Source organism: Schistocerca nitens, chromosome 12, assembly GCF_023898315.1.
Source record: "Schistocerca nitens isolate TAMUIC-IGC-003100 chromosome 12, iqSchNite1.1, whole genome shotgun sequence".
Lineage (NCBI taxonomy): Eukaryota > Metazoa > Arthropoda > Insecta > Orthoptera > Acrididae > Schistocerca > Schistocerca nitens.
The window spans coordinates 17,130,947-17,146,962 of record NC_064625.1 but is presented as its reverse complement, the minus strand read 5'-3'; the positions used below and the strand labels follow the sequence as shown (position 1 = coordinate 17,146,962).

Below are 16,016 nucleotides of genomic sequence, written 5' to 3'. Positions count from 1 at the left end.
TCAAAACACCAAGAAAAAATAAGATGATGTAAATGCCCTCAGGAGGACACCACATCTTTGTATCAAGTGCATGGCGAGCACTAGGTCTCCGAGCTACGTAGCATCCTATTTTCTTCTTTTCGTATTTGGATGCTACATCTTTTACTCCTCTATAAACCTCTAATGAAGTTATCTCTTACATTAATACTATACATTCCCTGTAGTATAAATTTTCTGTATGTAATATGAATTTTGAGTGACATTACTTGAGGAATAATTTGGAAATGTAAACTGTATACTAAAGTACTACTACAGTAGTGATTGAACAATTATTGTAGTTACACTCTGCAGAGCTTGTATTTGATTTGTGGGTGCTTCTTTGAGAATTACAGACATGATCATGATTTTATGAGATGTACATATGGACAATGCTAAAGATGTACATGTGTTAATAAATGGACAAGTTGCACTGTGACAAAAGACATTTTGTGAAAAGTTTCTCATTACAAGGTGATGTGATGATGAACAGTCTGTGAGTTTATGTTTGATATGATAAAGAGTTAAATGAGATCTGGAATAGTGGAATGTACTGAAATATTAATCAAAAAGAAAAGATTTTTGTTCATTGACTTTAATCTGTATATAGCTAAATGTTTACAGTTTATATATCCTTATCTTTGTGTAATTTTGTTTATAAATATGCTAATAGAATAGGATAATATGTGAATGATTTTGACATATTTATACCTGATGTGCCCTTAATTGTAACCTGCACGAGTACCTTGAGTAATGAGTTCATCCCTGTTACTACCTAGAGAACTGTATCCAAGATCCTTACCTGACCTGGAAGTAAAAATTAAAAAACTGTAAAACTAATAGTGGACTGTGCTATTGCAGCATAGAGACTGCCAGAAAAAGAGGGGTTGCAGACACAAGATGTGCACAAAAAGACTGATGATTGTGAGCTGCCAACACCTTAAGATGTGCATTGTGAACCAGTGACTAGAGTGACAGCTAAGAATTTTTTTTTATATTTTTTCTATGAAAATATAAATGTACTGGATTTTATGTATGTATTTATGAGCCATTCATACAAGTAATATTTGTAAGAGTGGCTGGAGAGGTGTATAATGATACAGCCTCCACCAAGATTAATATGCATCCGGGCCGTTATCGGACGATACCATGTCTCCTAAGGGCTTGTATGTGTATCTTTATAGGTATCAACCTATCAAATTTGCTAAAACACCAAATATTTTTGTGAAAACATATAGAATATTCTGGAAGGATGCATAGTCGCAATTGTCAATAGATTGTTGTCATTAAAAAAATTATGTACAAATGCTACATCAAATATCTAATTGAGAAATTGAAGTAACAAATATATAGCAATAAATGTTAAGAGGCTGTGGAAATGTTGGCATAAATAACTAACACCTCTAATTGCCATAACTGCACTTGATTAATGAGTTAACACAGAAAACCTCACTGTCTTGAGAAACAGCTTAAAAGTTATTACCAAGTGATGTGTTTTTGTTTGGTAGCTATTTTTATTCCCGGTAATTAATATTCTTTGAAATTACACTTCTAATTAACCCTCCAATTGTTTACATCACACAAATTTTCGATTTCCACAATTTCGGGCCTTATTTGTGCATTTTATGAATGTAATCAGATAAAGCACTGAATGTTGGTAACCAAATCCAAACTGTAATTAATCACGTAACTAAAATAATACAAGCGAAATTATTGTTATTAAAGTTCAGATTGATTTTCTTATGGAAATCTAGAGCTATTACTACAAAAAATTAAGCCATTCAATAATATATTTTTTACCTTATTCGGCTGTAACATCAGTTTCTTTACATTTTGTAAATTTTAATTGTAACATCAAATATGCACAAAATTGATAATGGGTTATTTTGAAATTTATTGTTAAAATTCTATATAAAGCAACACAGTGATGCTGCAAGAAGGTCAGTCAGTCAGTGTTTTGTTTACATGTGGAGTGTCTAGTTCTGTTGTCAATAAATTACGTGAAGCTTGAACTCTTGTTTTCAATCATCAACGAATCCCAGGCAAACGAAATTTAAGTTAAGTGTTAACGATCCGAGGAGAATGTTACAGCTGCATCAAACCAGTCTTGAGACCCAACAATAACCTATTTTTAAATTACATGCAGAAAAAATTTTAAATTTGTTGATTAGTGTTAATGAATAAATTAGTTCTCTTCTGGGTATGTTTACAAAGGAAAAGACATCCGTCTCTCTACCTGTTTAAACAGCGGCCCAAGACTGAAGCTGGCCATCAACAACATTATAGTGTGAATAAAGTGGAAGGAGCCCCTTTTAAATTTATCTTTAGTCTGATCTCCATTATTTGGTGTTATCCTTCATAATATTTGTATCCCAAATATCATTTCAGTACATAAAGATTTGAGACTTCACGTTACATAAAACTGAGTGCAACATCAACAGCAGATACATCTACATCTACATGATTCCTCTGTAATTCACATTTAAGTGCTTGTCAGAGGGTTCATCGAACCACAATCATACTATTCCACTCCCGAACAGCACACAGGAAAAACCAACACCTAAACCTTTCTGTTCAAGCTCTGATTTCTCTTATTTTATTTTGATGATCATTCCTACCTATGTAGGTTGGGCTCAACTAAATATTTTCGCATTCGGAAGAGAAAGTTGGTGACTGAAATTTCGTAAATAGATCTCGCTGCAACGAAAAACGTCTTTGCTTTAATGACTTCCATCCCAACTCGCGTATCATATCTGCCACACTCTCTCCCCTATTACGTGATAATACAAAACGAGCAGCCTTTTTTCGCACCCTTTCGATGTCCTCCGGCAATCCCACCTGGTAAGGATCCCACACCGCGCAGCAATATTCTAACAGAGGACGAACGAGTGTAGTGTAAGCTGTCTCTTTAGTGGACTTGTTGCATCTTCTAAGTGTTCTGCCAATGAAACGCAACCTTTGGCTCGCCTTCCCACAATATTGTCTATGTGGTCTTTCCAACTGAAGTTGTTCGTAATTTTAACACCCAGGTACTTAGTTGAATTGACAGCCTCGAGAATTGTACTATTTATCGAGTAATCGAATACCAACAGATTTCTTTTGGAACTCGTGTGGATCACCTCACACTTTTCGTTATTTAGCGTCAACTGCCACCTGCCACACCATACAGCAATCTTTTCTAAATCGCTTTGCAACTGATACTGGTCTTCGGGTGACCTTACTAGACGGTAAATTACAGCATCATCTGCGGACAACCTAAGAGAACTGCTCAGATTGTCACCCAGGTCATTTATATAGATCAGGAACAGCAGAGGTCCCAGGACGCTTCCCTGGGGAACACCTGATACCACTTCAGTTTTACTCGTACGTTACACATCAGATAACGGACAGCACAAACTCACAGGGAGCCGGTCCAGCCGGGCGCACAGTGGCAGGCACCCGAGATGTGGTGGCAGGAGCCGCCGTTCTGGCAGCGGCACTCCTCGCTGCAGTCCTGGCCGTAGTGAGAGGGCGGGCACTCCTCGTCACAGAAGGTGCCGCGCCAGCCCTGCGTACAGTGACACATCCCACTGTACGGGTCGCAGCTTGCGTTGTTGCGGCACTGACACAGCTGGTGGCAATCCGGGCCCCAGTGACCCTCTGGGCACGCTGTAGGCAAACAGAGCACTCTGTTAGCCGACTCACGTAACATTATTTCTGCAAAAAAATACATTTCAACTCACAGGTAAATCACAGAACAGGACACTGAAAGTAAGGTAATCGAACAATGGAGAACCTGGGATGGAATAACACTACATATAATAGAAATGGATGTATGTATATGCACAGCTCAAAAAAAATTAGCACTGTTTCTGAATAGCACAAGCTCTTCCTATACAGGGTGTTACAAAAAGGTACAGCCAAACTTTCAGGAAACATTCCTCACACACAAATAAAGAAAAGATGTTATGTGGACATGTGTCCGGAAATGCTTAATTTCCATGTTAGAGCTCATTTTAGTTTCATCAGTATGTACTGTACTTCCTCGATTCACCGCCAGTTGGCCCAATTAAAGGAAGGTAATGTTGACTTCGGTGCTTGTTTTGACATGCGACTCATTGCTCTACACTACTAGCATCGAGCTCATCAGTACGTAGCATCAACAGGTTAGTGTTCATCACAAACGTGGTTTTGCAGTCAGTGCAATGTTTACAAATGCGGAGTTGGCAGATGCCCATTTGATGTATGGGTTAGCACGAGGCAATAGCCGTGGCGCGGTACGTTTGTATCGGGACAGATTTCCAGAACGAAGGTGTCCCAACAGGAAGACGTTCAAAGCAATTGACGGCGTCTTAGGGAGCACGGAACATTCCTGCCTATGACTCGCAACTGGGGAAGACCTACAATGACGAGGACACCTGCAATGGACGAGGCAATTCTTCGTGCAGTTGACGATAACCCTAATGTCAGCGTCAGAGAAGTTGCTGCTGTACAAGGTAATGTTGACCACGTCACTGAATGGAGAGTGCTACGGGAGAACCAGTTGTTTCCGTACAGTGTACAGCGTGTGCAGGCACTATCAGCAGCTGATTGGCCTCCACGGGTACACTTCTGGGAATGGTTCATCCGACAATGTGTCAATCCTCATTTCAGTGCAAATGTTCTCTTTACAGATGAGGCTTCATTCCAACATGATCAAATTGTAAATTTTCACAATCAACATGTGTGGGCTCACGAGAATCCGCCCGCAATTGTGGAATCACGTCATCAACACAGATTTTCTGTGAATGTTTGGGCAGGCATTGTTGGTGATGTCTCGATTGGGCCCCATGTTTTTCCACCTACGCTCAATGGAGCACGTTATCATGATTTCATACGGGATACTATACCTGTGCTGCTAGAACATGTGCCTTTACAAGTATGACACAACATGTGCTTCATGCACGATGGAGCTCCACACATTTCAGTCAAAGTCTTCGTACGCTTCTCAACAACAGATTCGGTGACCGATGGATTGGTAGAGGCGGACCAATCCCATGGCCTCCACGCTCTCCTGACCTCAACCCTCTCGACTTTCATTTATGGGGGCATTTGAAAGCTCTTGTCTATGCAACCCCGGTACCAAATGTAGAGACTCTTCGTGCTCGTATTGTGGATGGCTGTGATACAATACACCATTCTCCAGGGCTGCATCAGCGCATCAGGGATTCCATGAGATGGAGGGTGGATGCTAACGAAGGACATTTTGAACATTTCCTGTAACAAAGTGTTTGAAGTCACGCTGGTACGTTCTGTTGCTGTGTATTTCTATTCCATGATTAATGTGATTTGAAGAGAAGTAATTAAATGAGCTCTAACATGGAAAGTAAGCGTTTGCAGACACATGTCCACATAACATATTTTCTTTCTTTGTGTGTGAGGAATGTTTCCTGAAATTTTGGCCATACCTTTTTGTAACACCCTGTATATCAGTTATTGACCTGTACTGAAACACCCGTATTAGTACACTGTGTAGCCTCGACAGGCAGCAATGCAGGCACTGACACCAGCATCCAGTCTATCATACAGACAGTAAATACTGTCCCGGGACACATTATTCCACGCCTGCTCGATCTATTCACGTAGTACCGTAAGACTGCCGGTCGACAAGTCACTCGAGTCACTTCTCGTCTCATCAGATCCCAAACGTGCTCAACTCGAGACGTGTTTGGAGATTGTGCCGGCCAGGGAAGTTTCTGCAAGCCTTGCAGAGCATGTCACGTTTCACAGACAATGTGTGGATGAGCATTATCTTGTTGGATCGACACTTCACCTTCCTGTTCCAAGAACGGAAAAAAAAACGGTTCTAATGACATTCTGCACATACTGAGCACTGTTTAGGATCCCCTCTAGAAATACCTAAGTTGAATGAGAGTTGTACCTTATCGCACCCCGGACTATAAGGCCCAGATGGAGCCAGAGTGTCTTCCACAAATGCACTCTACAAGACAGCACTCACCAGGTCTATGTCGTACGTGGAAACAACCGCCACTTGCGTGCAGGCAGAGTCTGCTTTAATCACTGAAGACCACAGCACCCATTCCATCTTCCAAGTGTAGTCGCGCCACCCACGTTGATGCTGTGGTGTGTGTGGAAGACAGGCTACTAGAGGTGTGCAAGCCCGTAGTCCAACTGCTAATAATCGGTTCACAGCAGTTCACGTTTACACATCTCAGCTCACAAACCATCTTATCTGTGTTGTGGTAGCTGTACAATCTTCCACCGCCATTCTTACAACAGAACAATTCTGGTGTGCACCTGTGTTGCGTGGATATCCAGAACTTCGTCTACAAGTGTGAGAATGTTCGTGTAGCCACTGATACCGGTATTGTCACACGACTGATGTAGCACATCCAGCTCATGTGGCAATTCTCCAAAAGAACCATTCCACTACTCGGAAAGCCACAATTTCACCTCTTTCAAACTCACTCAGTTTGCTGTAAGAAGCACAAGTGCATCTCTGTTGCGTAGCTGTCTCCTTGATTCACACTGAGCCTTCTGGCTGGCTGAGAATATTCCCTATTAAAGGGCAGATAGAGATGGTACTATGGTAGCTACACACGACTGGACAATACCGAAACTGATATCAGTAAACCTACTACTCTCAGGTGGCATACACAGTCATCGAATCAAAACCAACATCATCTTTCCAGGTTTACGAATTGTTTTTTGGCACTGTCATTTTACGTTGATGATGCATGCTTTGTTTACTTATTGTTATATCTTTGCAGTTTTCAAGCTGCTAGGTTAGTTTTGTTATCACTGCCATGCTGTTAATCGAGACTGCTCCGCTATCTATCTGCACCAAAGAAGAGCAACATTCAGTGATCTGTTTTTCGTGATCAGAAGGTGTATCGGGAGCTGAAGTTCGTTGAAGGCTTTTGGTACAGTACAGAAACAGTGTTTTGCCACAATGGAGTGTCTAGGAATGGATTGAAAAATTCCGAATTGGTCACCCAAGTGTTATACATGATGAAGAAGCCGAATGACCATTTACTGTCACAAATGAAGAAACCATTGAGCGCTCACGTGAAATGATTCTCTTAGACAGACAATTAACTATTGACAAAGTGGCACATCGTCTGCAAATTGGTCACAGTTCTGCCTATGAAATTATATGCAACAGACTTGGGTTACATGAAGTTTGTGCAAAATGGGTCCCAAAACAACTCACACAGTTGCATAAAAATATGCACTTGGACATCTGCAAAAAACATTTGGATCGCTATGGTAATGAAGCGGACAACTACTTAGACAGGATTATTACTGGAGATGAAACATGGATCCATCATCATGAGCCAGAGAGTAAACGGCGGAGTTTGGAATGGAAACATCCAAATTCGCTGTGCAAGAAAAAGTTCAAGACCCAACCATCTGCAGGAAAACTGATGCTTATGGTTTTTTGGGAATTGCAAGGTCCAGTACTGGAACATTATGGGGAAAGGGGGCACAACAATAAACATTGTACATTACAGTGAGATGCATACTGCCAGGCTAAAGCCTGTAATTCCAAGCAAACGCCGAAGATTGCTGTCAAAAGGTTTTGTGTTGTTGCACGACAGTGCCCGTACACATACTGCTGCCCACACTGCTGAAATGCTCCAGAAACTGAAGTTTGAAGTACTGGATCATCCTCCATATAGCCCCAGTCTTGCCCCTTCTGACTATCACTTGTTTGGTCCACTCAAACGGGCATTAAGGGGCAGTGAAAGGAGCGATGCTTTCCTGGCTTGCAGCTCAACTGAGAACCTTCTTTTATGAGGGCATCAGGAAGCTTGTACAATGATGGACCAAGTGCACTGAAACACAAGGAGACCATGTCGAAAATTGATATTCTTGTAAGTTTCTTATTTGATTACAATAAAATTTTATAACTACTTCGTGGATAATAATTGACTTACCCTCGTATATATGTATCTATGTATATATATACCACATCTCCTCCTAAACCATGGGACCGATTTCAACCAAACTTGGTACATGTGTTCCCTTACTTCCAGGCAACAATTGCTGTGGTAGTCAGAACCACCTATCTATCATAGCTTAGGAGAAATTGTGTTACAAACATGGAGATGCCTGAAAAAATACCGTATCATGCATGAAGATTTAACACATTCATTCTTTACTACTAAGACACGCCTAAAGTCAAGTGAACGTAATGAAATCCCTGACACATGGCAGCATTTTTGTGTCATCTTTCAACTGTTAAGCACAAATGCCTGTAAGCAAAAACAACATCTGGCTATAGACCTATCAAGAGGCATAGCCACAAAGACTTTACAAAATCTCATTGTGGACATGCAAAGCAGCTGCACCCACCCTATAGAAACTGACTGGGACCATTTCACACAGGCCTACTGCAGGAGTAGATATAAGGTTTCATTTCTAATAGAAAATTGGCAAAATGTATACCTGGGCAATGCTGACTCTGTCAGGTAGTAGTATAATAATTTTCTTTGGATGACCGCAATCTGCAGCACCTATGAGGGCAGTTTGAAAAGTTCTCAGAACAGAATAGAAAAAAAGTAATTGCATCACTGAAACTTTTTTTTATTTTTCAATGTAGTCTCCTTGTAGGTTAATGCACTTGGTCCAGTGACGTTCCCGTGCCCTGATCCCATCTCAGAAATGAGTTTCCTCCAGGCCTGCAAAATATTTGTCATCTCTTGCTATCAATTCTTCGTTTGAAGCAAATCTTCATCCACCAAGAAAAATTTTAGTTTTGGGAAGAGATTGAAGTCTGGTGGAGCCATATCAGGTGAATAAGGAGGGTGTGGCAACAATTCATACCTTAAGCGGGTATTACACAACGATGCACTGTGAAGGGTACTGATCTAGCAAGACAGCCATCTAATGGTAGAATGGGTGAAACTACAAGAATAAGCAGACACATTATCCATTCTAAACTGTTGTCAGTCCGCACATGTGCACTAGGTGTCAATAACTCGTGCATGTGCAGAAGTGGATGTCTCAATGCTTTCTGCTTGTTAGTTGCTTATTGTTTGGTGACTAGCAGCTAATTTCAGTTTTTGTGTTGGGGATTTTATGCGTTTTTTTTTTCAATAACTAGTTTTTCATAAATGCAGAAAAAAACTTTTTTTTGCCAGTAGACTTTCTTTAATACTACCTGTTTATGAAAGCATTTTTCTTTCCATTACTTCACATTATAAAAATGAAATGGAGCAAAGAGGCATTAAGCATCTTAATTCAGGCATACTGCAAGGAAAGTTGTCTATATTACCTGCAATATCATAATACAGTATGTTGGCAATCGTTCCTTTCTGAGTAATATGCGCATAACGTTGCATGGTGACTTTTCATTTGTATCGTAATGCCTTAGTTTATGAAAGTACATGTTTGATTTGACTGCATCTCTTACTTTATTTTAGCATGCCAGAAAAGAGAAAGTCTGTGCAGTTTTGTCCAGTGTGACCAACAACTTTTGAAAGGGTGGGCTGTGCTATTCTGTGGCTAAAAGCCACACTCTTAAATGATTCCCAGCTGCCAGGTAACAATGTTACGACCAGCGTGCAACATAACAGGGCACGTGCTGGTATTTTATTAATTATCTAGGTTGGTATGATCACAAAACATATAAACATATGATTTAATTCTTACTTTCAAGAAAGTGAGATAGCCTTCCTCACGACTGTGTCACAGTCGCTAGTTCCATCTTCTATTATAGACAGCAGCTTCTCGAAACAGGTGATGTCCATCTTCACGAAATTCTAAAATTCTTGCGGATCTTCGGGCCTCAGTTCTTTCATAAACAATATAATCCCCTGCCTTTGTTCCTTCTTTTCAGCCATCATCTGGCTTTTCGTTTTTGTCATCGTTCTGCCCTAATCCAAAGATTTACTGTCGCTGCCAGGGCAATAAATCCAAAAACAAGTGGGTCCACCACGTTCAAAATGTAAATTTAGATACACATGTACCTGTGTAATCAAGTGTCATAATAGAAAACTAACTTTTGAGTCTTTTATTCAGAACAGTAGTATGCTACATAATAGGTTACAATTACTTAATAAATAATGATTAACAACAATTTATTATTAAATAGGAACCTTGAGCTCACTTAAATAGTTTGAACGAATGACATTCCAATATGTCATACAGTCCCCCATGTGTTATAATGGTAGAATGAATGACTTTAATGAGATCAGATGGTTCTATTTGTGTTTTGCACATTATTATTGTCTACTGTGCATGTGTGTCAGATATATCCTGCACGGATGGTGTAATCGGGTCTACATGAACCAGCCTGTAGTTACAGATATACACGCTTGGGGCACTGGTGCATAGGTTTATGGCTAATGCACATCATGTAATAGAGACTTTAGTTCATGTAATTTTGCCATGGCGACAGCACATGTGTGCGGGTGCGCATCAATAATCGTGGCACCCATGTTGCAGATAATTTTTTCGTTTCTAATTCTTCTGTTAAAATGTGATATACCCTTTCAGATGACATCTGGCAAGCGTGAGGAATTTCACACGCTTTCAATCAGTGATCCTCCATGACCATGATTTCTGGAGTAGTCACACATCTTGGATGACCACTGCGGGGATCATCATCTACACTCTCCCAACCAAATTTAAATTCAAATGTCCACTTGGCAACGGTTGAATATGAAGGAGCAGAGCCCCGAGTGTATTCTGGAAATTGGCACGAATGTCCTTTTCTTTCATACCTTTCTTTACAAAATGCTTAATCACTGCTCAAATCTCAATTTTTTCCATAATCGCAAATCACTATCTGGGAACAACAGAGCCACATCACCACCACAGCTCTCCTCCAAGAGCACTGATGTGGCACATGTTTACAGCCAACAAAAAATGGCTCTGAGCACTATGGGACTTAACTTCTGAGGTCATCAGTCCCCTAGAACTTAGAACTACTTAAACCTAACTAACCTAACAACATCACACACATCCATGCCTGAGGCAGGATTCAAACCTGCGACCGTACCAGTCGCGCGGTTCCGGACTGTAGCGCCTAGAACCGCTCGGCCAATTTGGCCGGCTACAGCCAACAGTCCAATGAATATGTGCTAGTGCTGACCTCTCATGGTGATTCCAAGAACTTTTCAAACCACCCACTTACTAATACCAATTGAGGCCTACAGCACACCTGTCAGTGATTTTGATACTGTAGCATGTATCATCGCCTGACGTCTGCTGATCTTACATTGAACCAGATTTATCTATATCTGTAGTCCCACATGGTATATATGAATATTCACAAAAAGCTGTCTCACTGATTTCTAGAATATTCATTTTGATATGGGCCCAAATCACAAAACACTATTTTGTTGCTCTGTGTTGCTAAATTGTAAATGTTGTGTTTACACCATGTATGCTGTAGTAATACCACATAATCAGATGTGTGTCAGAAGCTTTATCTGAACCTGAACTCATAAATGTGTTTCTTGAAAATGACAATAACAAGGACCATGATGTGTTAAAATAGGTCATAACTGTGTGTATGGTGCACTTATTATCTGTTCTTTATGTTCTGTTCTTGTTTCACATTTTATTTTACAACTATGATCAGATCCATAAGAGGAAAATAAAAATAAAGATGTTTCATAACATGGAAAATTAGTAAACCAATGCCTTTACAAAAGCAGTTAACACAGACTATGCTTGATCACCAAGTGAACTGCGGGATGAATTTTTACTCTGCACCAAACCGTAAGAAGATATGAATATTTCCTGACACATTACTGTGGTGTGCCACACGGGAATTCAAACCTAACACCTTTACCTGTCGCAGGCAAGTGCCTCAAACTAGGAAAGGGGTAATGTCATAAGTAAAGCTTTAAAGGTGTGTCATGGGTGATGCCTAGAGATCTCAGTCAGTAGATCATTTGCCAGTGAAACTCAAAGGTTCTAGGTTCAAGGTACGATCAGGCTCACCATTAACTGAAGTGATCAATGATGTAAGTGATATTTAAATAATGAGTAAAAGCTACAAATCATGGCACTAGTAGCTATGGGGAGCTAACAAAAGTCCAGCCTTCACTCCCCTCTCACTTACGACACCGCACCCGCAGCACACAACACACACACATATTTTCCACAAGGACTGCTGCAGAATATAAAATGTCTTACTTACACACATTACAGATGGGTCCGCCATAACCACGGGAGCACTGGCAGGTATCAGGAGCAACGCATGTCCCGTATAGACACTTGTCAGAACAGACTGCAATGCATTTGTCACCTGCTGAGCTTTTTGTGTACCCATGACAGCAGTCTTGTACTTGCCTGGTTTTCACAAGAGTCTGGAAAAATACAGAGAACAAAAAGTATGAAAATATTAACTGCTTTTGACAAATGTCAAACAATATTAAATCATCAGAAAAACTGGCACATTAATGTGAGCCTTGGCAGATGGGATGGGGTGGTGAGGGCGGAGAGGATTTGATAAAACAAATTATTGCAGTTAAACACAGTTCAACTTCAAGAGTTTCTTGTAACTCCAGGTACAGGCAAAAACCTCAAAAATGAAACCTTGTTGCGGACAGGTAAGTACGGTGTGGAATGAAATAGCTACTATAGAAACTCAGTCATTATATATCAAATAAAAAAAAATTGTGTACATATGTTTTGCTGCAAACTGAATTATTCAGGCTTCATTTCTGTTCTATATACAGTGCATACTACTCTGAAACCACTAAAAAACTATCATTTCACCTGTAATCTTGAAATATAAGAGAGATTTCTTGAAAAATGTTGGTATCAAACATTAAAGCTGCACTGTAATCTGAGGAAAAGACTTCTTCTGAAGGTATCTGTCTGGAATATAGCCTCGTCTGACAGTGAGATGTGGACTATAATCAGCTCAGACAAAAAGAGAACATGAACTTCTGAAATGTGGTGTTACTGGAGTAGGTTAAAGATTAGACGAATAAATCAAATAAATAATGGGGCTGTACTGAATCAATCTGGCGAAAAGGAAATTTGTGGCACAAATCTGTGATATAGTAGACTAGGGCAATATTATTTTTAACAGAAAGTACGATTCCATAAATATTGGAGAATGTGACACTGCCGTGCAGTATTTACTTGAAGTTGCATAAATGCTAAAGCTTGAATTGTAACACTGCTGGATTATTATGTTGATGGGAATAAGTAGACTTAAGATAAACTGTGATCAATTAAGATGGATTCTGATTAATTTATACAAACAATACATACCAAATTAAAAGTAGGTCAGAAACAATGTTTTATAATTTATGACAATATAATAAAAATGAGCAATTGCTTATGACCATATAATTTATACAAACAATAAATACCAAATTAAAAGTATGTGAGATACAATGTTTACAAAATTCCAATTTATAATTAATGACAATATAATAAAAATGAGCAATTGCTTATGACCATATTGTGAATATGTGGAATTGCAGGCCTTCTGGCTGAAAGCTTAACTCTTTAACTGTCTCTTTGTTATGCCTGTCTATAACTCAGAATCTCCACTATACAGTGAGTAGCAATCTATCCTTTTCATAATGCTGCTGTTATTCCACCCTGAATTTTCCGTTGTTTAATTTATAGTTTGTGGAATTTATATCAGGGTTGCCCAAGTTTTCCCACGTGAAATTCTCTGATATTTCTCCGATTTCCAGATGAGTTTTAGCTTTTTTCCCTGACAAATTTTGAGATCTCAAGGGTAAGTAAAGATGTAAGTTGATAACAGATCTTTGCAGATACAGCACAAGAAAAAATAGACCCAAATAAGGAAATGTCTAAATAAAACTTGCAAGCAGATGGCATTTCCTAATGTAAGCAAAAATCTGAAGTACTAACATCAACATCTTTTGTAATGAACTGTTTTTAGATGCAGAAAGCAAGCCAAATGGTATATGTGTTTCATTAAGACCAGTGAAGTTATTTTATTTCAATAAAGCAAAACCCATTTGGTGACAAAAATAAGCAATTCCTTGGTAGAGCAAGACACATTTAAAATACCTTCACTGATTCCAGAAATAGCCACAGAAAGAAACAGGCCTCTTGAAAGAAATGTATAATATGGGGAAGATATAGGTGACTGCCACTAAAATGTTGTTACTACCATGTTCATTATTGTTAGTTACTGCCCACTGTGTTATATCTATTATTTTACAGGTATTAGTGTGTTTTCTTTTGAGAAATATTTGAGTACACACTGTACAAACTGCCAGCGACTGCCACAATTTTCTTCTTCTCATTGCCCATACTTTCTAATATATAAACCACTTTCAAAGTGCCAAAATGTACTCGAATAAATAAAATGTCTATAAAATGCCGCACTGCACAATGTATTTGTGGTGAACAGTTGCAGTTTCTGAGATCCATCACCTGTGGCCTCTGGCCTGCCGAGGAGCACTGCAATCCTCGGTCCACAGATAAATTGTGAAAATCCACTGCATTACACAACATACAAACAGACCGGGCCTGCGGGCAGTTGAGTGAGACTACATCTGATGGGCAGGACCTGTACATTAGTGGGTCTCAACGGTCTCATCGGGTTAGGGAAGGATGGGGAAGGAAGCCGGCCATGCCCTTTCAAATGAACCATCCCGGCATTTGCCTGGAGGGATTTAGTGAAATCACGGAAAACCTAAATCAGGATGGCAGGACGCGGGATTGAACCGTCGTCCTCCCGAACGTGAGTCCAGTGTGCTAGCCACTGCTACATTAGTGGGAAACGAAGGGCTTCAGATTGGCATGCTCAATCCATTAGAGATACCCGCAGAAATGACCTGCGGTTTTGGCCCGTCTGAGAAATCCACTCGTGTGGCCAACTATTCTGGAGTCACAGACAGCGTGTTGATGAAATGGGAATGCAGTGATCAATCCATGCAACAGGTAACTTATGCAAATACTCTGAGAATCAATAATAATGACAATATGTAGCAACTTACTGTAAAGATGATCGCTGAGCTGCAGACAGACACGTAGGAAAGACAATCGCTCTCTCACAACTAAATTTTCGGAAATAGCCTTTGTCAGAAAATGAGAGCACATGCACATTCACACAATCACTCACACACAACTCAGGCACACACAACTGCCATCTCCAGCCGCTACATCTACAGTCTCTGAGAATCAGTTCCGAACAAACCACTCCTCGCGCCTCCCTACCTCTCTTCAGCAGCTGCTAGGCTAGCAGCAAGGTGTGGTGGCAGCACTGACTGCAGGCTGAGGGGAGTGGTAGGGAGGGGGGAAGCAGTAGTAACGAGGGAGCAGGGAAGTGGTGCATGTGCTCAGCTACATCCAGCCAGTGACTGTGCATATCTCAGTAAGCAAACCATTTCATCTACTGAGGCAAAAAACGAGATTTTTTTCAGTGTTTTTTTTTCCAAATCCCTGATATTTCCTTGATTTTCCTGACATGTTTGAAATTCCCTGATATTCCCTGAACCTGTGTCAACCCTGTATATAGAAAAGTTGTGGTAATTACAATACAATCCCCTCTAAAGGCACAGGATTTCTGTCATGAACAAAAGTTACATTACATTTGTAGGGTAATAAACACAAGTAATTCAGACATTGTTGTTGATGCATTTTATACATAACTTTAACACGAGAACTGTAATGTTTCAACTTGATAACTGTTTCAGAAAAGTTGTTATAACGAGTTTTGAGAAGGAATCAAAATGTTAGTTGCAAATTCAATTATCATCAAGTTGAACAATGTAACTTTGTAATTACTGGAACCTATATAAGCACCCATGGTGGTGGACACAGGGCACCAGTCTTATTTTATCTTTTAGGCACAAAACTCATGCTAGTCTTTCCCCATCTCTCTACCCCACAACCTCCTGACACTGTGCCCATTAACAGTCTAGTCCCTCCACATTTCACCAGACAGCATTCGTCTCTCTCCCCACCTGTGTGCTACTATCCCTTCCCCTTCTCCTTCCCCACTCCTTTCAGATTGCTGCTTGCACCCCACATGATGTTGCACTCCGGCCTGAGATGTTGGAGTT

The 16,016-nt window shown here is 40.1% G+C and overlaps 1 protein-coding gene across 1 annotated transcript in view; it reads right to left on the bottom strand.

The window, feature by feature from the left end:
- Nucleotides 1-737: 737 nt before the first annotated feature.
- LOC126215320 (multiple epidermal growth factor-like domains protein 10) overlaps nucleotides 738-16,016 on the bottom strand; it is a 68,585-nt gene continuing 53,306 nt past the window's right edge. The window contains exons 4-5 of the mRNA XM_049942001.1: nucleotides 3,417-3,663; nucleotides 738-822 (exon numbers count right to left, since the gene is read on the bottom strand). Coding sequence (XP_049797958.1) covers nucleotides 738-822; nucleotides 3,417-3,663 — 332 coding nt within the window. The remainder of the gene's footprint in view (nucleotides 823-3,416; nucleotides 3,664-16,016) is intronic.